We start from the raw sequence: 24,080 nt of genomic DNA on the forward strand, positions 1-24,080 counted from the left end.
AGTGGGGAAGTGTAGATATTTCTCTCTCTCTCTCAAATTCATAAAAAATTTTGTGACTAAATATGGACAAATATTGATACATTATTCACTGTGGTGATAAGAGAAATATAACAAAACTGAGATAACTGTATGATAGTATGACAGTATTTAAAAATATTCAAAATATTTAAAGTATTTAAAATACAAAAGATTGTATTAATTTCTTCTCTGATGGTATTAGCTTTGTTCCTGAAAAGAGCTTGCCCACACCAAACAACATAAAAACATGTACTTATACTTTCTTTCAATGCTTATAGCTTCATGCTTTTAACATTCAACTTTTAAAATAGATCTTAATTATACTGTGACGAGGTGGGGTCTACCTTAATTACCTTGCAAATAGGTAGCCAGTTGTTATAATAATTTAATAACTGGAGGCCCGGTGCACAAAATTCGTGCATGGGGGGGGGGGGGAGGGAGAAGGGCTGTGTCCCTCAGCCCAGCCTGCACGCTCTCCAATCTGGGACCCCTCAGGGGATGTCTGACTGCCGGTTTAGGCCTGATCCCTGTGGCTCCTAACTGATCATCTGCCTGCTTGCCTGATTGCTCCTAACTGGCCCCCCTGTCAGCTTGATCACCCCTAACGACCTCTGCCTGCTAACCTGATCACCTCTAATCGCCTCTGCCTGCCAACCTGATCACCCCCTAATTGCTCCCCTGCCAGCCTGACTGACACCTAAGTGCTCTCCTGCCGGCATGATTGATACCTAACTGTTCCCTTGCTGGCCCGATCACCCCCAACTGCCTTCCCCTGCTGGCCTGGTCACCGCCCCCCCAACTACCCTTCCCTGCTGGCCATGTTGTGACAATGTGGGGGCAGCCATCTTGTGGCGGCCATCTTGTGACAACGGGGCGGCCATCTTGTGACATGAGGGTCAATTTGCATATTACCTCTTTATTATATAGGAATTTCCTTTTTCTGCTAATTTGATGTCATCTTTATTATAAATACAATTCTTATGTGTTGGATCTGTTCCTGGAAACTTGAAACTGGCCAATTCCACTGTTATTACCACACTATTTTAATTCATATAGTTTTATAAAAAAGGTTTAACAATAGGAAAAGTAATTTCTCATTACATTTTCAATATTTTCTTGGCTACACCACAGATTTCCAGTGAAGAAACATGGAATTTGCCAAAAGCCATGAGAATAAAGGCTATTAACACTTGATGCTACATAGCAGGACAGGTCATTCAATCCAAGAACCTGAATTTGTAAGAGGGAATAAACTTGAATAAACTCTTCACAACTTTCCTTTTGTTTCTTCTGTTGTCACAATTCATTGTTTTAGAATATTTCTACTATCATTACTGTCACAAGAAAATCACTTTCCATCTTGTGATCTAGTAAAAATCAAGCACCTACAATAAGAAAGTTGTGGTAACCTGGGATCCTTAAAAGAACATGTTTAAGCCAAACTTGACTCATGAAAGTCTGTGTTATTGTAACATTTATGACATATTACCATTATATTAAATAAAAAGAAGTTATTTTTAATAAAATTATGTAAAGTTAATATGGGAAAACTGATGTTTATATGGTAAGTAAATAAAGTAGGATTCAAAATTATATGCCTAATACCACATGCATTCAGCGATATAAAGAAATATGCATAAGGTAAAGACTAAGAAAAGTGTACCAAAGGCTAAGAGTATACACAATTATAAATTTTCTTCTGTACATTTCTAAGTTTATAAAACACTGAGTACGTTTTTACTATGTATATATTATAGCTCCCTGTACGCCACCCCATCACCCCACTGGTGCAGCCTATATAGATAGACAGATAGATAGATATAGATATAGATATATAGATACATATACTAGGTGCCTGGTGCATGAAATTCGTGCGGGGGGGGGGGGGCCAGGCATGCGTTACCTCCATGCAGCCTGCCCCCTCTCACAAACTGGGAGCCCTCAAGGGATGTCTTACTGACGGCTTAGGCCTCCCTCTGCAGGCGGCAACCGGGCTGATCAGGGGAAGGCGCCAGCCCCGTCACCCCGCTGTTGCAGCCACTGCCAGCCACCGCAGTCACCAAGGTGTTTTCATCAACACGGATTCCAGTCCCTTCACCATGAAAAAATGACAACTTTCTTTAGGCATTTTCAAGATGTGTCTTTCATAGGATATGACATTTCTTTATTATATTTTTTATCCTCACCTGAGGATATGTTTCCATTGATTTTTAGAGAGTGTGGGAGAGAGAGGGAGAGACAGAGAGAAACATCAATGTGAGAGGGACACTTTGATTGGTTGCCTCCTGTATGAGCCTTGACCTAGGCCCCAGCCAGGGAGGAGCCTGTAACCTAGGTACATACCCTTGATCATAATCAAACCCGGACCCTGCAATCAGCAGGCCGAGGCTCTATCCACTGAGCCAAACCGGCTAGGGCAGGATATGATATTTCTTAGCCCCTCCAGCAGCAGACATTCATTTTTTCCTCCAGGAGTGTGGTGGAAAAACCCTAGATCACCTTCTTGGATTCTTATAATCCAAGTTACCAAGAACACTGCAAGTGGCGGTGTACAGGGAGCTTAGCCAATGAGCGGTCAGAAAAGGTGTTTACATTCAAACTGGTTTGGCCCAGTGGATAGAGCGTTGGCCTGCAGACTGAAGGGTCCCAAGTTTGATTCCTGTTAAGGGCATGTACCTTGGTTGGGGGCACATCCCCAGTGGGGAGTGTGCAGGAGGCAGCTAATCGATGTTTCTCCCTCATCAATGTTTCTGACTATCTATCCCACTCCCCTCTTCTCTGTAAAAAAATCTATAAAATATATTTCTTTTAAAAAGAAAAAGTGTTTCCTCTGCAGCTCATGCGCAGAGGACTCCCTACATTGTGTCCACTGGGCTAGGGGCATGTCCCTGCCACCGGGGGGTGGGGGGGTGGGGGTGGGAGTTGGGGGGCACACCCCCAATGCTGGCAGCCAGTCCCGCGTTGTGGGCACCGGGCTGGGAGGCGTGGACCCGGGCTGCCACTTGGCGCCGGTGCATGCACAAGTGGCCACATGGTGGGAACATCCGCTTGACGCCTGCGCACATAGGCCCGGAGTGGCCAGGGGCATTCTGGGTCCCCAGCCGCTCAGGAACTATGCGCTGGCCTACAGGCTAGGAGTGAGGTGGGTGACGAGAATGTTCTGAGGACCCAGGCTGCTCAGTGCCTGCGTACGCAAATTAACCCAGCATCTTTGTTGGGTTAATTTGCATACTCACTCCTGATTGACTGGTGAGCGTAGCGGAGGGACAGTCAATTTACATGTTTCTCTTTTATTATATAGGATACTAGAGGGCGGTGCACAAAAATTTCTGCACTCAGGGGGGCGTTCCTCAGTCCGGCCTGTGCCTTCTTGCAGTCTGGGACCCCTCAGGGGATGTCCACCTGCTGACTTCAGCCCACTTCCTGGGGGATCGGGCCTAAGCTGGCAGTCAGACATCCCTCTGGCAGCCTGGGAGCCCTCGGAGATGTCCACTTGCCAGTGGGGAGCAGGGCTAAGCTGCAGTCAGACATCCTTAGCGCTGCTGAGGAGGCGGGAGAGGCTCCCGCCACCACTGCTGTGCTGGCAGCCGTCAGCCTGGCTTGTGGCTGAGCAGAGCTCCCCCTGTGGGAGCGCACTGACCACCAGGAGGCATCTCCTACATTGATCGTCTGCCTCCTGGTGGTCAGTGTGTGTCATAGTGACCAGTCAGTCATTCCCAGTCGTTCTGCTGTTAGGGTCAATTTGCATATTACCCTTTTATTATATAAGATAGAGGCCTGGTGCATGGGTGGTGGCCGGCTGGTTTGCCCTGAAGGGTGTCCCGGATCACAGTGGGGGGTCCCCACTGGGGTGCCTGGCCAGCCTGGGTGAGGAGCTGATGGCTGTTTGCAGGCTGGCCACAGTCCCTTCAGGGTGAGGGGGTCCCACTGGTGTGCCTGGTCAACCTGGGTGAGGGGCTGATGGCTATTTGTAGGCTGGCCACAGCCCCCAGCCACCCAAGCTCCCAGTTGAGGCTGGCCATGTCCGCAGGCTGGAAGCAGGTATCTGAGATTTATTTAACGTCTATAATTGAAACTTTGTTGCCTTGGTCTGGCTGGAAGCTGGGTTGCCCCTGGCAATCCATATTCCCAGCCCCTCCTTGATTGGAGGCCATGCCGGCTAGAAGCAGGTATCAGGGATTTATTTATCTTCTATAATTGAAACTTGGTAGCCTTGAGCAGAGCTCAGGGCCGGCCTGGGCATGCGGGAAGCTTAGCTTCCTCCATTGCCGGGGCAATGCAAGGCTCCTGCTCGCTCCAGCTCCGTGGCCGCTGCCATCTTTGTGATGGAGTGATGGTTAATTTGCATATTACTCTTTTATTAAATAGGATTTTTTATGGTCAATATATGTTTAGTTTTATCTTTTTAATTTCATTTTATTGTTTAAAGTATTACAACTAGCATATTTTTATTGATTTCAGAGAGAGGAAGGGAGAGATAGAAACATTGATGTTGAGAATCATTGGTTGCCTCCTGCACAACTCCCTACTGGGGACTGAGCCCGCAACCTGGGCATGTGCCCTGACTGGGAATCAAACCATGACCTCCTGGTTCATAGGTTGATGTTCAACCACTGAGCAACACTGCTCAGGCTAAGCACATATTTTTTAACTAGAGGCCCAGGGTCCCTCAGCCCGGCTTCATTGTGCCTCATCCCAGCTTCACTGTGCTGCTGCGCAACCAGTCAGTGGTGCTGCTGCAGAGGCGGGGCAGGCGAAGGTGGAACAGCTGAGCCCTGTGTCTGGTGCCCGTTAGTCAGCTGAGCGGCGCTCCCACTGTGGGAGTACACTGATCACCAGGGGGTGGCTCCTGCATTGAGCGCCTGCCCCCTGGTGGTCAGTGCACATCATAGCGACCAGTCAAATGGTCGAGTGGTCGCTTCGGGTTTTATATATACAGATATGAAGAAAAGTTTATTTTATAGCCAATAAGATAAATCCATGAAATGTTTAAGATTCTAGGGTACTTACTAGTCAGTACTACTCAGAATAACTAGTTGCCTTTTTTATTATGCATGCAATCTTCTTTCTCATCCACCACGTGAACTTTTTGAAGAAAAGGAAATGTTTTTACTATGTTCAGTTCTGGTTGAAAAGTTTGGATGTGGATGCAGGAGCTAGTTCTCAGGCTGACACTCAGATTTAGAATAAAAACCATACTCAAACAACTCCAACTGTCTTAGACAGGAACAGCAGATGTTACATTTTATCAGGTGCAAAAATCCTAATGCCTTTCACCCAAAACAATATAACTTCTGAGTCTCATTGTCCTCACCTACACCCAGTAGAGTTACCATCTGTTCTTGGCAATTAAGTAGACACACAATAAATAACGATTACATCAACCATGGCAGAAAGGCCTATTTGACACCATCTCACTAGATGGGATTTGCTAAAGACCTGATGTTCTTTGAGATGGAACTATAAAAATTAGTTAAAAATCTTTAACTTACCCAATAGGATAGACTAGACCAGTGGTTCTCGAAGCGTGGTCCCTGAACCAGTAGCCTTAGTTATCACCTGGAAACTAGTTAGCAATGTGAATTATCAGGCCCTGCCCTAAGCCTAGGAAATCAGAAACGGGTGGGGTTAAGGGGTATGATCAGAGGAGGGAGACCAATGTATGCTTTACTAAATTGATTCTGGTACATGCTCAAGTTTGAGAACCCGTGTACCATAGACCTTAGCAAAAACCAACCAACTGGCTCTCAACTTATTCAACAAGTCTTCCTGGAGAATTTCCCTTACATTTGCAGTTCACTAATCACTATTCATATTCACTATCAGCCCATATCTCTGGATTGAGTCACTAAAAAACTACCATAAGAAAAGATACCACATACAAAGTTACATTCCATAAAGAACAAAATATGCTACACAACACTTTCTAAAAGCCATTAAAGCACTTTTTCTGAACTGTTTATGAAACCACAATGTACAGAAATGCAATAAACAAACAAAGATTGAGGGGGAAAAACTTAGATGACAAAGAAACACTAAAAAATGGAATAAATAATGGGAAAAAGGAAAACAAATTTATTACATAATTAAGGCATAATCAAATGTTTTAAATCTTAAAAAACCACACTAAACCAATAGGAAAATGGGTAAAAGAAATGAACTGACAATTCACAAGAGTAAATCTTAGTGGCCAAATATGAAAAAAGATGCTTAATTCACTACTCATCAGCTAAGTGCCAATTAAAGTAACATGAAGATTTCTTGGACTATATCATAGAATCAAAAGTATCAGTAAATAAAGGCATACATTCAAGACTGCTTAATGTAACATCATTGCTCATAACAGGAAAAATGAATATGCATTAGTTGGGAAATAACTGAATTATGGAACATCCAAATGGTGGAATATTATGTAGCCATTAAAAGAACACTACTTACAGCTACATGAAGCGACTTAGTTTTTCACAGAATAGTTTAAGTATTACTATAATTTTAAATTTATACTGAATAGGTCTAGTAAATGCATGCATTCACCAGTCACCATGAGTAAATAAATGCACACAGCTGGGGCGTGGCATAGTTCATCTGGGAGCATGCATTAAAATTGCTGCAGAGCTCTGACCAGTGCAGCTAAGTGGTTAGAACATCAGCTTGGGGACTTAAGGGTCATAGGTTTGATTTCTGGTCAAGGGCATGTACATGGGTTGCGAGTTCGCTCCCCGGCCTTGGTCAGGGCATATTCAATGTGTCTCTCACATTGATGTTTCTTTCTCCCTCTCCCTACTTCATCTGATATAGCTTTATAAAGTGTGTGGTTTTATTTGTATTTCTCTAATTACTAATGAGTTTGACCATCTATTCGTGCTGAGTTCCCTGGTCTATGAATTGTCTGTCTATATCCGTTGTCTATTTATCCTTGTTACTTTGGAGGCACTTTTGGATATTCTACATTAACAGACCCTTGAAACTCTTTTTTTTTTTTTATTGATTTTTTACAGAGAGGAAGGGAGAGAGATAGAGAGTTAGAAACATCGATGAGAGAGAAACATCGATCAGCTGCCTCCTGCACATCTCCCACTGGGGAGGTGCCCGCAACCCAGGTACATGCCCTTGACCGGAATCGAACCTGGGACCCCCCAGTCCGCAGGCCGACGCTCTATCCACTGAGCCAAACCGGTCTCGGCGACCCTTGAAACTCTTAAAACATTGCTAAAAATCTCTCTATCACCAGTCTGTTAACTATCTTCGGCAGTACAGTGTAATGTTGTCCACAGACCACTTGCTATTTCACCATTTATTTGAATATTCCTGTTCCATGACAAAATGAGTTTGCACCAGAATGGTATTCAACCACATAATTGATCAATTGATATTTTTCTTCATGAAGGAAGCAGTGTGCTGATTTACATTCTAGTGTAAGCATTTTAAGAGTAGCACTGAAGCCCAGCTGGTATGGCTCAGTGGTTGAGTGTCCACCCAGGAACCAAGAGGTCACCAGTTCTATTCCTGGTTAGGGCACATGCTCAGGTTGTGGGCTCAATCCACAGTAGGGGGTGTGCAGGAGACAGCAGATCAATAATTCTCTCACATAATTGATGTTTCTGTCTCCCTCTCCCTTCCTCTCTGAAATCAATAAAAATATTTTTTAAAAAGGAGTAGCACTGAGTTATGACATCTTTCATTGAAAAGGAAGTCTTAATTTTATATTATAAAATTCAAATTTTTACCATATGGTTTATACTTTGGGATTTTTTAAAAATCCTCACCTGAGGATTTTTTCCACGTATTTTTTGAGAGAGAAACATCGATGTGAAAGAGACACATTGATTGGTTGCTTCCACATGCACCCTGACCGGCGCTGGGGATCGAGCCTGCAACAGAGGAACATGCTCTTGAATGGGAATTGAACCCGAGACTTTTCGGTCCACAGGCTGACATTCTAACTACTGAACTAAAATAGCCAAGGCTATGCTTTGGGATTTTTAAGAATTCCTTCTTCACGAGATCACAATATATATAACCTTCCACATTTTTTCTTAAATTTAGTTTTATCCAATATGGATATTTTAAAGCCCCTATGCTTATCAATACAGTGAATGGGGTCTTTTTTCTAATCACTTTCTACTTGGTTATTACTGATGTATGGAGGAGCTATTTGTTTCTATATATTAATTGTTTACTTGGTTACCTCACTGTATTTTCATTAGTCCTAATAATTTTATATTGTCCCCCCAGAAATCCAAGAGTCTCAATCCCATCACCTACAAATAATAATGAATTTTCATTTTTATATGTAACCTTCATTTCTTTCTTTCCTCTTATTGTATTGGTTAGGACCTCTGCTACAAATTTAAGTTGCAAAAGTTAATAGCTGACATTTTTGTGTGACCTCTGAAACAATGGAAATGCTTTATTTAGTTTTTCCATTGTGAATTCTGGTAGATATGGCTTCTTGTTCCTTTTAACTGTTACCTGGGGATCCAATATTGAACTGTCTTCCATTTTTTTAATAGCAATAGATAAATACAATATGTTAAGAAAACAGTTGCATACTTATCTAATCTAATAGACAAACATGGTAATTGACTGTACCTTCGCTACATCTCCCATTGGCTAATCAGCATGATATGCAAATTAACCACCAACAAAGATGGTGGTTAATTTGCATACATAGGCTCCAAGCGGTGGAGCAAGGCCTCATGGCTCCAGGGCCGGAGGCAAACTGGTGCCAGCAGCCAGGGGAAAGGAAGGTCTATTGCACGAATCTCTTCGTGCAACAGGCCTCTAGTATGTACATATTGATAAATGCAAGAGGAAAATATGCTCAAATCTTAAGGGAGGCTTCATCTGGATGAATTACAGGTGGTTGCAATTTTCTTTTCTTTTTTAAAAATATTTTTATTGATTTCAGAGAGGAAGGGGAGGGAGAGAGAGATAGCAACATCAATGATGAGAGAGAATCATTGATTGGCTGCCTCCGGCACAACCCTCACAGGGGATCGAGCCCACAACCCGGGCATGTGCCCTTGACTAGAATCGAACCTAGGACCCTTCAATCCACAGGCTGACACTCTATCCACTGAGCCAAACCAGGTAGGGCTGCCATTTTCTTTATATTTTCCTATACGTCCTAGAATTTTCATACTATGTTACATTTGTAATCATAAAATTTTTTTTAAGTAACCATGCATATAAAACAGCCTGAAACTTGAGTTATTATTTGAAAAAACTTCTAAAAATCAACCTTATTAATTTTCTTCTAAGGAAGTTCTCTAGTAATGTATACCTCAAATCTAAGTTTGTATTATCAATTTACCTCTAGGAACACTGGACAATAGTTTGGTTGAGTTGACCTTTTAGTAGAGCTTTTGCCTATAATTACAATTACTACTATCACAAACCAAGTAATTAACTGAGAATAGCATTAAGTACCTTAAACTTTTTTACTCTGAAACTACTTTATAGTAGATACACTAAATTGAAAGATGAAAATGATATCAGAGCTAATGAGCAGGGCCAGGACACAAATTCAGATCTTTTTTGCACCATACCTCCTCCCCATGTAGAATCTGATTCTGAACTTTCTTTCCAGAAGACAAGTTGTCATTTTTGAACAAAGAGATTCTGTTTTGTGAACAGAGATTCATCAAATTCCTTAATCCATTAGTTGGGAATACTTCTTAGGGTTTTTGGAACCTAGCTAAGTAGGCACCAATAGTTCTACTCAATTAGGTCAGTAAAGTTAACTTAGGGACTCCTATCCATTTTGCAACTACAAGAAACACCTGTGAAAAGGTACTACATGATCCAATTTTTGTGCCCTTCCAACTCTTCACCCATGACTCACCTCTGCCAAATGTTGCAGCCGGGTTAGCAGTGGGGTTCTCTTGTCAGATCCAAGGCGGGTGATGTAATTTGATCTTTTGCTAAATACATACAGAAGGTTAAGGACTGCCAGCACCACTTGCATATCAGAGGAAGCCAGTAAAGTTGTCAAATGCTATAAGGGACAAAAGAGGGCAGGTTCATGCTATCAAGCACACTACACATTGAAAACTTAAATGCCAATACAGATTTGTCAACATTTACAAAACTATCAAGAAGTTTAAGAACACCAAAAAAACATGTAAGTATTTGGGCCTTACAACATGTAACCTTGTCCCCAAGAAACTTACAATCTGGTGGCAACTCAGAAAATCCAATAATAGTTAAAAAATTGAACAGCAGTTCAAAACTGCACAGGTGACCTCACAGGAAAAAACAGATTACAAAAGAAACAAAATGGTATTTTAATACATAGTGGAACTCAAGAACACCATTTCCAACTAAACCAAAAGTATAACAAATGAAAGATAATGTTATGCTCCCGATCCTTTATGACAAATAAAACCGGAATTAAAACACAGGGTCCTTCATATAGGAGCTGAAGATAGCAACACCTGGGGGCACATGATTGTCATGGAACAGTGTATATAACAGTTACACAAGAATCTCTATTTTGGTTCTTTAATACAATCGAAACACCAATATATTGAAGCATTTGGTCAACATTAAAATCAGTATGCAATTCAATTGGAAATGAACCCAGGTATTTTCAGTTGCTGATTATCCCCAAGGCCATGGACTTTCTTTAGCAGCTAAACCATTTCATCTCCAACAGACAGTTTATACATTCCCCACTTAAAACTTTGGGTGCTAGGTCCTTAGTCCAGTTGTTCCACTTTTCCTAAGCTATTTTCTTTCTGCTTGTTTGTTCTGATTCTGTTTCTTTATGGAAGACTTAGGAAAATTAACACACCACAACAGGGTACTTAACCAACAGTGATACAAAAGTCTAAAGTTAGGCTAAAGGAAAAGAGTTACTTCTCATCGTGATTTTTGACCCATTCAAAAGCTCACCGATTCCTGTGCCCACTTTACTTTATAAGAATACTTAGCATGATATTAATACACATTTTGTGGAAAAAGGAGAGAAGACTGAAAAGCAGCACAGAAACTTAGAAAAGCAGTAAGTACAGTAAAGTGTCAAGGAAATAAAAATATTTCTAATAGTTTAAAAGTAATTTGAGGCTGCTCTAATTTGTGAGACAAAGATCAATTCCTGAAAATTCCAAAGAATACTTCAATACATGTATTACATTTTCATTAATTTCTTGAAGAATTTTCCCATCAATCCTGTGAAGGGTATCTATATTCAAGAAACATCCTACCATTGTTTTTGACATGGAAAATCCCCGAGTTCCATAATGAAAAGGAAACAAGTAATCCCTCAGAGAGAAATAGTAATTTCCTTATTTCCAGACATGAACAATTCCAGTTAAGAACAGAGCACAGAGGTCTGAGCCTCTCCTACCTCTATGGAACTGTACAGATGCCGGGAAAAGCTGTACTCAATGAGCAAGGCTGTGAAGTTCAACACAGCCAAGAGAAGCATTTTCAGTTGTTCTTTTTCCGGCCTATCACATACGAGCATCCATGACATATTCTCCACCGTCTGCCCAGCATCTGCCAGAATTCCATCAAAGCGGTCCAACAGGTCCACCCAGTGATATAACTCACACTGGAGAAAGAGAAAGAGGAAGAAAAGAATAAGTAAGGTGTTTGTGTGGGTACTTTGTTACAATGAATTGCTGAGTGTGACACCTAGACAAATTCACTTCCCATCTTTGCTTCTCTTCAATCCCTCATCAATACAGAAACCCAGAGAAAGATTGTGCTTTGAACCACATGGACATGAATTGTTATTGCTTGCTCACCCACAGACACCATTAGATGCCACAAAACCCTTTGCGCTAAGTCTTCTGAGGGAGAATTCTGGCTACATTCTGAGGTCTACAAACACAGTGACTCTTCCCTTCCAGAACCCATTTTGCCTGACGTGTTCATTTTTAGTTATCAAAGAAGATTCTTTTAAACTAAAAGTAAAAATCTTAAATGTTCCTCTTCCTCAGCTAGCAAAATTTTCCTCTCATATTTCTTTCAAAATTTCCTTGGCAACCATTCACAGGTTAAAAGTTACTAATCTACAGCTATGCTAGACATACACTAGATCAGCCATGGGCAAACTATGGCCCGCGGGCCGGATCCGGCCCGTTTGAAATGAATAAAACTAAAAAAATAAAAAGACCGTACCCTTTTATGTAATGATGTTTACTTTGAATTTATATTAGTTCACACAAACACTCCATCCATGCTTTTGTTCCGGCCCTCCGGTCCAGTTTAAGAACCCATTGTGGCCCTCGAGTCAAAAAGTTTGCCCACCCCTGCACTAGATGCTTATTAAGTGATTGCTAAATGAAGCTACCTCATTATGGTTTCTCTTTCCATATCAGAGCATACAAAATGATGTACTAGTCCAGGGATCCCTGTCTTTTGGAAGCATGGGTTCACATACCTTTCCAATGTTCCATGTTTTGATCTGCTGCAGTTCCAAGAGGAGTTGCTCATCATTACAAACCTTGAGTTTGTCTATTAAGGCTCTGCAATCTGCAGGCTGAGAAAAACAAGTATTCACAAAGGGTGTTTTAGATTATGAGGGAGACACAAAGAAGAAAAATGGAAAAACAAATCTTTTAAGTAATACACTTAGAAATTTAACTTTTGATAGAATAACTACTTAAGCAGAAATTTGCCAGATGATCCCTTGGGATTAAAATGGAAATCTTATAATGAAACAACGCATCTGTGTGCATTTTTAAAACCCAGATAAACTTGCAGATATAGACAAACTGCTTGGATGGATACCGACAACAGAATAATACAAAGAAGCTAAACATCAATAAAAACAAAATGAAGGCATCTGTACCATGGAGTGAAAGACAACCAGAATCCCTGAAAAGGAATGTTGAATCAGAGGAACACTGAAAAGCCCTAGTAAATTCACAGTAAAAGGTTAAGATGAGCATTAGCTATATTTTTCTGCAACTTAAAACCCTCCAATTGTAGGAGAGCAAAGAGCTTCTGAACTTTGTAAAACCAGGACTCTATTCTTACTGAGGGTCCCATTTCTATACATTTCTGTCCTCTTTTATTGATGAAGAGCCTGTTTGTCAGGTAACAAGGTGTGGACTGAAAGTTTATAGTAACGTTTCTGAAAGTGAAGCAGGGGATAGGGACTGGGACAGAGAAGCCTTCTATTAATGGATGGCAGCTGGAAGTGACTATACTTGCTCTTTAACTTGGTAAAGCAGTACAGTATCCTAGGATAGGCCTAGATTTGGAACCAAACAAATCTGGGTTCAGTTTTTACCTTGATGTTTACTAAGCTGTTTGATCATGAGCAAATACAACCTATAAGCCACAGCTTTCTTACCAGGAAAACGGATCTAATAACTATCTCAAAAATGTGAAGCTCAAATTTTTGCCACATACACAAAGCACTTATCTCACATAATAGGAGTTTAAATATTGTGAGACAGAATAATATTACAAAGAGCATGGGCTTTGGAATTAGGCAGTTGGTAAGCTACCTCTCTGAATTTCAGTATTCTCTTTTGCAAAATGAACACAACCTATTTATCCAGCAGTGTTATTGTGAGATTTGAACTAGGAGTATTTTCAGCACCCAAAACAGAACAGGGAACAATAAGGGCATAGAGGTATATGGTTTTCTTTAAGCTAAGTCCCCAAACTTTCCTCCCTCTAAAGTGAACATTATTAAAGAGGCTACCTCAAATTTTTGTGGTAAATGTATGTAAGTCCTTGGCATAAAATCCTTCCATAAAACAGGCATGCACTTTTTCTTCCTCTTCTTGAAGTCATATAGGATGAGGAAGAGGTGGTGAAGCATTAGAAACAGAAAAACATGGGAGTCTGAACCATCTGCTCATGCAATTCACTTGTGCCTAGTATCAAATATATCACTTCAATTTCTAATGGAAAGCAGCTAAGCAGATCCAATTTTATGATTCTGTGAGTTAGATAACTCCCAGTGCATGATGAACATTTGGGTCCTGTAATCATTATTATCTATAACATAATCAGGCATTCATTCTTTATCAAGGTTCTGTAGCAAGCCAGAAGCTGCTTTTCTGAATGCTAAGATATTTGTTGGCAGAGGATGGCATGGCTCAAACTCTAGGGGTCTGCTGCAAATTCTGAAGAGGCACCCCATACACTGTTCCTCTTTCTTTATGCCATAAAGTTTATGGTGTGTGGTGCAGATGCTGCAACCTGTCTCTCACTTTAGAAGGAAAATCTCAATACTTCCCAAACCTCTGGACCCCTGGAAACTTTCCTGAGGCTCTCAAACTTCAAAGGGCACCCTCTGAAACACATATGTCCAAGGCATCTAAGTTGCTTGTGTTTCTGCTCAAAAGAACCAGGTAACATCGTGGCATCAACTTAACATGCCAGCATGTTATTGTTTTATCAGGAGTGGCAAGGTCCCTTTGGACCTTGCAGTTTACAGAATACACCAGGGACAGAAATTTATCTTTAGGATATTGTCCCTGCTACATAAATGCAATTTGAGTGTGTATTTCTTTATTCATGACTAGGAGCCCAGCGTGCAAAATCGCACAGCACCGCCCACCCACCTGCAGCCCTGCCTTGACACCCGAACTTGTCCACGCAGAGCTCTAGCGTGCCTGGCCCAGCTCCCAAACCCTCTGGCCTTCTCTGGCCTCTTCAAGCCCCACTCTCAGTCCCTCAAGTCACCTCGGGTCCCGCCTTCTCTGGGAGCCTCCCTGCTTCCGCCCTGTCATGGCACCAAGGAGAACGTGGAAGCCTCCTGCCTGCTGCGCTGTGCTCCTTCCCCTGGCAGGTGTGCCGTGGGGTACTCAAGAGTGTGAGCAGTGGGTGGTGAAGGACTGGTGAGGGGGGCGCTATGAGCTCGCACCCCTGCCCTCCCCAGCATGGGATGGTCCTGCCTCCTCTGGGCCCCTCTCCGCTTCCACCCCATCTCTGGAGCAACGCCCCAGCTAATATGCTAATGGTCTGGTCATTACCCGTTAGGGTGTCCCAACCATTAGCATATTAACTCTTCATTAGTATAGATAAGAGAAATCACTTGCCAGTTTAATAGCTACATACCAATTACCATGGTTTATATTGATTTGCTCCTATAAAGAGATCAAATCATGGGGAAAAAATCCTTTGCACAGTTGCTGATACACAAAGAGATCAATACATGTCTTTCTTGGGCAGTTACTATGGAAAATAGTATGGAGGTTTCTCAAACAATTAAAAAGAGAACTACCATAGGATCCAGCAATTCCACTTCTGGATATTTTTATCCGATGAAAATGAAAACACTATTTTGAAAGGATATTATCCACCCCTATGCTCACTGCAGCATTATTTACAACTAGAGGCCTGGCCAACCACAATCTGGTCCTCTCGCAATCCAGGACCCTTCAGGGGATGTCAGAAAACCAGTTTCAGCCTGATCCCTGCAGGCCAGGCCGAGGGACCCCACTGGTGCACAAATCCATGCGCCGGGCCTCTAGTATGCATATAAGATCTTTGGTTAATCTCTTCCCGCCCTCCTCCTCTCCCCTCCCCTCTGAGATTCATCAGTATGTTCCATGTTTCCATGCCTGTGCGTTGAGCGTCTTCCCCCTGGTGGTCATTGCACGTCATAGCTACCAGCCAGTTGGCCAGCCAGCCAGTTGCTTAGGCTTTTATATATAGAGATTAGAGGCCCGGAGCACGAAATTCGTGCATGGTGTGTGTGTGTGTGTGTGTGTGTGTGTGTGTGTGTGTGTGTCCCTCAGCCTGACTTGCACCCTCTCCAATCCGGGAGCCCTCAGGGGATGTCCTACTGATGGCTTAGGCCCTCTCCCCATGGTTCTCTGCTCTCTGTGGGGCCTGCCTGCTCCACACTGCAGCGACTGCCAAGCAGGCCGTGCTGGGAGCTTCCTGCCGGTGGGGCTTGCCTGCTCCCTGGTCAGCAGGGCAACAGCCAACCAGGCTGTGCTGGGAGCTGCCTGAGGGCCGCGCTTCCCTGCTGCCCGGCTGCCGAGGTGACGGCCAAGCAGGCCATGGTGGGTGCTGCCTGCAGGTGACGCTTGCCTGCTACCGGGTCACCGTGGCATAGCTAAGCAGGCCATGCTGGAAGCTGCCTACTGGCCATGCTTGCCTGCTCCTAAGTTGCTGTGGCAATGGCCAAGCAGGCCGTGCTGGAGCCGCCTGAGGGCTGGGCTTGCCTGCTCCCCAGGTCACAGCAGCGATGGCCTGCCATGCTGGGAGCTGCCTGTGGGCCAGGCTTGCCTGCTACTGGGTTGCTGTGGTGTTGGTCAAGCAGGCCCCGCCATGCTGGGAGCTGCCTCCTCCCTGCAGGCGATGAGGTTAATTTGCATACTCACTCCTGATTGGCTGGTGGGCATTGTGAAGGTACGGTCAATTTGCATCTTTCTCTTTTATTAGTGTAAACAGATAGGATATGGAAACAACCTAAGTATCCATCAATGGACAAGAGGATAAAAAAGATGTGGTATGTGGAATACTATTCAGCCACAATGAATTCTTGCCATTTGTGACAACATAGGTGGACCCTGAGAGCATTATGCTAAGTGAAATAAGTCAAATACTGTATGATATCACTTATATATGGAATTTTAAAAATAAAAGGCAAACAAGAAAACCATGCTCATAGATACAGAGAACAGACTGGTGGCTGCCACAGGTGGGGAGTGGTGAAATAGTTAAAAGCGTTGAAATGGGGAAAAAAAAATTGAAAACATAAATGTCCTTAAAAATAACACCTAGTATTGACCACAGCAAGGGAAAACTGGGTATGCTACTTGAAAAAAAATAGGCATTTTTAAGCCATAAAAACACACATAATCAATAATCTAAAAATTCCACTTTGAGGAGTTTATCCTAAGTAATTTGCTAGTAGCTATCAAATGTTCTGAACCAGGAATTTGTACATAGGTGTGACTCAAAGAACAAATCCTAAAAATCAATTAGGTTAAAAAAAATTAACTTGCATTTCTCTACAAAGTTTAATTATTCTGCAATTCTACTGACTGCTCTTTTCTGAAATGGCCTATGCATATTTTGTCATTGGGATATTTATCCCTCCTACTGATTTAGCTACAAAACATACTAAGTACATTGGGTTACAAATATTTTTCCTGAACCTGCCATGTGCCTTTTGATACAGTACTTTACATTTCCAATATTTGTATAGTTTCTTAAGGCAACCTTTTTTTCTGTTCTTCAGTTTCCAAAAAAATATTTTGAGTACATAATTGTCAAAAATTTTCCGTGCCAAAACATATCAAAAACAAAATGAAAGTATTGGGAACAATTATGAAAATGAATATATCTAATATGTATAACATAAGGATAATAAAATTGAGGAATATATATTAAAGCATTCAAATGAGCAGAGTAAAATATTTCTTTGCCACCTCGTAACCAAAATTTTAAAGATAAGCTATAATGCTGGTGAGGGTATGGGAAGATAACACCTCCCACATTCATTAGTATAATGCTAAGTAAAAAGGCAGGAGAACTACCCATGCAATAATCTTTTAGAGACTGGGAGTATAGCAAAATGTTAACAGTGACATCTATAAGTAATACTCGCTAGGTAGATAGTCTTTAAAAAAAGCAAGAGGCCTGTATTTAGAAAATGAACTCATTGATTATGCACCAGATACTTTACTAAGCAACTGCCTCAAATCAAGGAGGAATTATCAGTCCTGTTTTATAGATGTGGAAACCATGGCAAGTTAATAAACTCTCAGTCACAAAAATCTGGTAATACTCAAACCCATGTCTAATTCCAAAGCTTGCGCTCCCTGTAGCACATGGGGTCTACAAGAGTGTCATACTTTAACCTCAAACACAGTTTAGGCTAGCTGATAGAATACTGAAGCTGGGATTTCTACTACTGACATAGGATCAATTGACATGGCCAACCTATACAAAGGTTAAGGTTAAAGTAATACAGAGAGCTAAAACATTGGCTTCACAAGAAATCTAATCAGAAAGATATTACCACTTTATACCATAGAGCCTTTCAATGCATAGAAACAACAGCCAGGAAGCCTACTTCAGGTATATACAGCTACAAACTGCTCAGGGCTCACTTTCCACTGGTCATTAGCTTTCTCACTTTTTTAATAAAAAAAGTTCAAAAATCTGACTGCTTCAAGACAAGTTACTTTTTTTTACTGCACTTTGTATATACAAGTAATAACATATTTGGTGAACAGATTGTAAGCAAGTTTACTGAAATGAAAAAATAGAGCAAACTTTTGGATACTTACAGCCTCAGTAGGTGTCTTTTTCAGTTTAGTCCTGTCTACTTTCATGTTTTCGATTTTCTATTTTATAACCTGAAAAGTAAGTAAGAATTAAAACTGCAATCTTGAACTATTCATGCTTAGACATTGACAATATAGTGAAGAGCATGCAAAATGCTTAAAGTAAAAATTCTGGAGTTATAATGCCATGCCAATTCAGAGACACAGCTATGAGGTAGGAAGGGGTAAAGAATCTCTCCAGATAAAACTGGCCCACATCTATATGTTGCAAAAGTCTATAATCAATTTAAGCCAAAATTAAAATGTTTTTTTTTTAACAAACCTCTTAAACTCATTCATAATTGAAAATAAAATATGGCAGGAGTGGCCAGGGAGAGGTCAATGGGGGGAAAAGGAGACATGTAATACTTTCAACAACCAAAGGACTTGTATGCATGCATATGAGCATAACCAATGGACACAGACAGTAGGGGGGTGAAGGTTTGTGCTTGGGGGTAAGGGTGGCCGGGGAGAGGTCAATGGGAGAAAAGAAGACTCATGTAATACTTTAAACAATAAAGAATTTAAGTTAAAAAAAATTAAATTAAAAAGAAGAAAACAGTTAAATGTTTTTAACATCTCAGGTTGAAAAATCACCATATCACTGTAGTTTTCTGGAAAACTTAACAATCCCACTTCTGGAAATTTATCCAAAGAAAATCAGAAGTACGTACATAAATCTTTAACCACAAGAATCCATACTTAATTACCATGTATAATAGTGAAAAATTGGAAAGGATCAAATGTCCAAAACAGAATTGGTTTAAAATGAAATACTACGCAACTGTTAAAAATATTGCACACAATTATATAATAGCACACAAAGATTTCATGGTGAAATAAAGTAGTCACAAAATAGAATGAACAGTATAAAGGTCTGTCTAAAGAAAATAGGTAAAAAATGCATCAAAATGTTAATTCATTGCTAATCAAAAGGATTATGTATGTTTGTTTTATCTGTGTATTTCTGTATGTTTTTAACCAATAAAAATATATTAGTTGTATCATAAGAACAAAAGCAACACAATACTTTCATTTTTTAATAGAAAATGAGGTACAAAATTCACTAGAAATAGCTGTAGTTTGGAAAGCTCAAAAGTGAGCAACAGTCTTCAGTAGAACCATAGTATAAATATAGGTGATCTTTGATGGTAGACAGGTCCTTTAAAATGCTCTGGCCAAGGCTCAGGAAGAAAAAGGTTTCTCCTATTAGCAACTAGTTCACATGAACAGAGGGAGAGGTTAATTGCAAGCTCTTCACACAACAAAGATACTGCTGCCAATAATGTATTTGCTACATAGCTGTCACTGGAGGTCAATGTTTCCCCCTGCCCCGCCCCCCAAGAAGACCGTCATAATATAAAGATGACAAAACCAAGTATAAATTCTAGGCAACTTTTGGCCTAGATTTAGTCCAGCATACTCAGTGCAGTAGAAATAGCGTGTATTTGCCTGTGTAACTGGCATTCATTCAACCAATGGGCATTCAGTAAGAGTTGGAGAAAATCCAGAGTATGTTTAATGTTTCCGTAGATACCATTCCAGAAGAAAAAAAGATGTTTTTCCTCTATGGTTCACATTTAAGGCATGTGAACTCAGATTACTTTAAAAAAAAAAAAACTACCTCAGCATCTAATACAGAATGGACAAAATGCCTGCTGCCCATAACTTCCAAATATCTACAATGAGACCAACAGGATTCTGGCAACAATTATAAATGAGCTTTTTATACAATTACTAGAGGCCCAGCGCACGAAATTCGTGCATGGGGGGTGTCCCTTCAGCCCAGCCTGCACCCTCTCCAATCGGGGACCCCTCGACATCCCTATCACAATCTGGGACCACTGGCTCCTAACTGCTCACCTGCCCGCCTGCCTGATTACCCCCAACTGCCCCCCTCTGCCAGCCTGGTCGCCCCTAACTCCCCCCACCACCACCACCAGCCTGGTTGCCCCTCACTGCCCCTCCCACCCCGCTGGCCTGGTCACTCCATGCAGCCTGCTGCTCAGTCTTTTGGTCGACCCTCACTAACCACCCTGCCAGCCTGGCTGCCCCACACAGCCTTGTTCAGTCATCCGTCTGGTTGTTTTGGTTGTGACGGTCGCTTAGGCTTTTATATATATAGATTCTCAGGCTTTGTTTTTCTCATACCCATTACTTAGAGCAACATTTGTTGGGAAGCTACTGGCTGCATCTGCTGCATACACCATACAACACAAATCACTGAACGCTTTCCCTCTAACGTTAGGAACAAGGTAAGAATGCCCATCAATTCTCACCACTTTTATTCACACATGTTGGAAGTTCTAGCCACTGCAATAGGGTAAGGTAAGAAAATAACAGGTATATAGATCAGAAAGGAAGAAGTAAAACTGTCCCTATTTGCAAATGACAAAAGATTATCAAATATGCCCAAAGGAAAAAGCAACTCAATCAAAGGTAGTTTCATTAACAAATGGTGCCAGAGCAAGTAGATATCTATAGGCAAAAATACCAACCCTTTAACCAAAGTCTCATATTTTATATAAATCAATTCAAAATGGATCATGTGGTGAGGATGTGAAGAAAAGAAAACCCTGTCTCACTGTTGGTGGGAATGTACACTGTTGCAGTACTACAAAACAGTATGGAGGTTCCTCAAAAAATTAAAAAATATGACCCCAGCAATTCCACTTCTGGGTATTTATCCAAAAGAAATGAAAACACTAACTTGAAAAGGTATATGTACCCCCATATTTATTATAACAGTATTTGCAATAGCCAACACATAGAAAATGTGGTGCGTGCACACGCACGCGCGCACACACACACACAATGGAATACTATTCAACCATAAAATATAAGGAAATCTTGCCATCTGCAACAACACATATGGGCATTTATGCTAAGGAAAATAAGTCAGAGGAAAAGATAAATACTGCATGATCTCACTTCTATAGGGAATCTCAAAAAAAAAAAAATATAACAAAAACCCTGGAACTCACAGAAACAGAAAACAGATTAGTCGTTGCCAAAAGTGGGGGTGGCTGAAATGGGTGAAGGTGGTCAAAAAGTACAAACTTCTAGTTATATTGAATCATTATGTTGTATACCTGAAATATATTGCACATGATTACATAACAATAAAAAAGCAAAGTAATAAAAGGATCATGAGCCTAAATGTAAAACTAGATGACTTACCAAAAATGTAGATGAGATCACCTATAAATCTTAACATAAGTGTCTAAGACTGCTTTGACTTCGGATTCTGTACTTGTAAAGGGTATGGATTGAAAACAATAGACTCTGGCTTAAAAAGTGATTTACTAGAAGGACAACTGATAGTTTACAGAACCAACAGGAAGACTTAGCAATCCACATTCAGAAAAGAGGAGGAACCAAGGAAAGCTACACAGCCTGGAACTACAGCAAAAAACCTCCCACAGACACAGCTTAGTGGGCAATGTCAGACCCTGGATGTCTGGAAGGTACTGCTAGTGCCAGAAGTATTTCTAAATGGTCTCAGGTTATTTATTTTAAGCATCAGTGACTCTAGATGCAAAGTCCAAGTGTGAGCATCTGACTGGTCAAGCATAGGTTCCATGCTAACTGTTGAGGTTCTGGAAGAACAAGTGCATTTGGCCTTTTCAGTTTCCATGGTGTTTGGGTTCCAAACCTTTCATAAACAGATTCAGATAACCACCCAATTCAAAAACCAAGCCAAAAGAAATGAACAAATACACACATCCCCATAACAAGTGCAATGTTAAGCTGATTTCTCTAACTTTGTTGCAAGAAAAATCTATAGATTAAAAAGGAACACTACCACTGTTCACTAGACATTGGTTAAGAAAATTCAAGGGTTTTTATATTTTCCTAGTTACTCTATATTTAAGCTGGTTTCACAGTGAGAAGGGAGAATATTTTTGAGTGCCCATTACAAGCCAGACAATACTTAGGCTGGTGTTTCCCAAAGCATTTTAGAGCAACTTGCTCCACTAAGGAAGACAAGGTTCCAGTAATTTGGGAAATGTTACAAAAGAAATTTCTCATCCTTTAAAACAGTCATATGACTGACTGACATTACTAATGACTCCAAGAAATCTTTGGTAAAAGAAATTTGTCAGGGCAAAGACCATTTTTTTCAAGTGACATCTACTGACATTCCACCAATTTAAGTACCCCAAAGAATACACTTTGAGACATGCTGCACAAGGATTTCATAATAGCCTTTCATGCAATCCTCACCACTCAAGCCAATTTTTGTCCCCATTTACAGATAGAGAACTGCTATTACCATGACTTCCATTTAATTATTTCTTTTTTCTCTTCCTTATTCCCCCAAACTTTTTACCTTTGAGGTTTCAATATTGGTTTTATAGGTTTTATGTCAAATGTGTAGAATTAGACTGAGGAAAGCTGCTCTTTAAAGGGTAACTCACTCTGTAGTAATCACCTCCAACTGATCAAATTTACAATGACTTTCAATACTGTGCCAGCTTAAAGGCAGAAGACACCTGCAAATCTGGCTCAATAGCAGTTGAGTTTAATGGTAGACTCGTCTTATTATTCAAAGCATGGTCAAAGGATCAGCAGTACTGACACCACCTGGGAGTTATTAAAAATGCATAATTTCATCAAAACTACTAGAAATGGTGAATTAATTCAGCAAAGTAGTAGGATACAAAATAAATATTCCGAAATCAGTTGCATTTATATACATCAATAACAAACCATTTGAAGGGGAAACTAAGAAAACAATCCCATTTACAATTGTACCAAAAAAATAAAATATCTAGGAATAAATTTAACCAAGGATGTAAAAGATCTGTACTCGGAAAATTATAAGACAGTGAATAAAGAAACTGAACAAGATACAGTTAAGTGAAAGCATATACCATGTTCATGGACAGGAAGATTAAAAATTAAAATGTCCATCCTACCCAAAGCAATCTATAGATTCAATTCCTATCAAGATATCAATGGCATTTTTCACAGAACTAGAACAAATATTCCAAAAATTAATATGGAACCACAAAAGACCCCAAATAGCCTCAGCAATCTTGAGAAAGAAGAACCAAGGTGGAAGAATCACTGATATCAATCTCTACTACAAGGCCACAGTAATGAAAATATCATGGTACTGGCATAAAAAGACATATACATCAATGGAATGGAATAGAGAGCCCAAAAATAAACTCACACTTTTATGGTCAATTAATATTTGACAAAGGAGGCAAGAACACAATGGGGTAAACATAAGTTTATTCAATAAATGGGTGTTGGGAGAATTGGGTAGATATATGTAACAAACGGAAACTAGAACACCTCTTTACACCATATACAAGAATAAACTAAAAATGGATTAAAGTTTTAAATGTCAGACTCAAAACCATAAAAATCCTAGAAGAAAACATAAGCAGCAAAATCTTAGACATTTCTCATAGCAATTTTTCTGATATCTCCTCAGGCAAGGGAAACAAAAGAAAAAATAAACAAATGGGATTATATCAAGCTAAAAAAATTTTGCACAGCAACAGAAAGCATCAATGAAATGAAGACAATTCAGTCAATGGGAGAACATATTCGCCAATGATACATCTGATAAGGGGTTAATATCCAACATTTGTAAAGAACACATACAACGCAATACTGAAAAAGCAAAAAGTCAATTAAAACATGGGCAAAGGACATGAATAGACACTTCTCCAAAGAGTACATACAGATGGTCAATAGACATGAAAAGATGCTGAATATCACGAATCATCAGAGAGATGCAAACTAAAACCACAATGCGATATCACCTCACACTGTCAGAATGGC

At 40.6% G+C, this 24,080-nt stretch overlaps 1 protein-coding gene across 18 annotated transcripts in view; it reads right to left on the reverse strand.

Moving 5' to 3' along the window:
• HUWE1 (HECT, UBA and WWE domain containing E3 ubiquitin protein ligase 1) overlaps positions 1 to 24,080 on the reverse strand; it is a 149,094-nt gene that overhangs the window by 99,245 nt on the left and 25,769 nt on the right. For all 18 annotated transcript variants that reach the window (XM_036304909.1, XM_036304917.1, XM_036304911.1 and 15 more), the window contains 4 exons: positions 18,243 to 18,311; positions 12,413 to 12,511; positions 11,372 to 11,578; positions 9,866 to 10,018 (listed from right to left, as the gene is read on the reverse strand). In XM_036304909.1, the coding sequence (XP_036160802.1) occupies positions 9,866 to 10,018; positions 11,372 to 11,578; positions 12,413 to 12,511; positions 18,243 to 18,287 (504 nt within the window). In that variant the 5' untranslated portion in view covers positions 18,288 to 18,311. The remainder of the gene's footprint in view (positions 1 to 9,865; positions 10,019 to 11,371; positions 11,579 to 12,412; positions 12,512 to 18,242; positions 18,312 to 24,080) is intronic.

Source organism: Myotis myotis, unplaced genomic scaffold (assembly GCF_014108235.1).
Source record: "Myotis myotis isolate mMyoMyo1 unplaced genomic scaffold, mMyoMyo1.p scaffold_m19_p_4, whole genome shotgun sequence".
NCBI lineage: Eukaryota > Metazoa > Chordata > Mammalia > Chiroptera > Vespertilionidae > Myotis > Myotis myotis.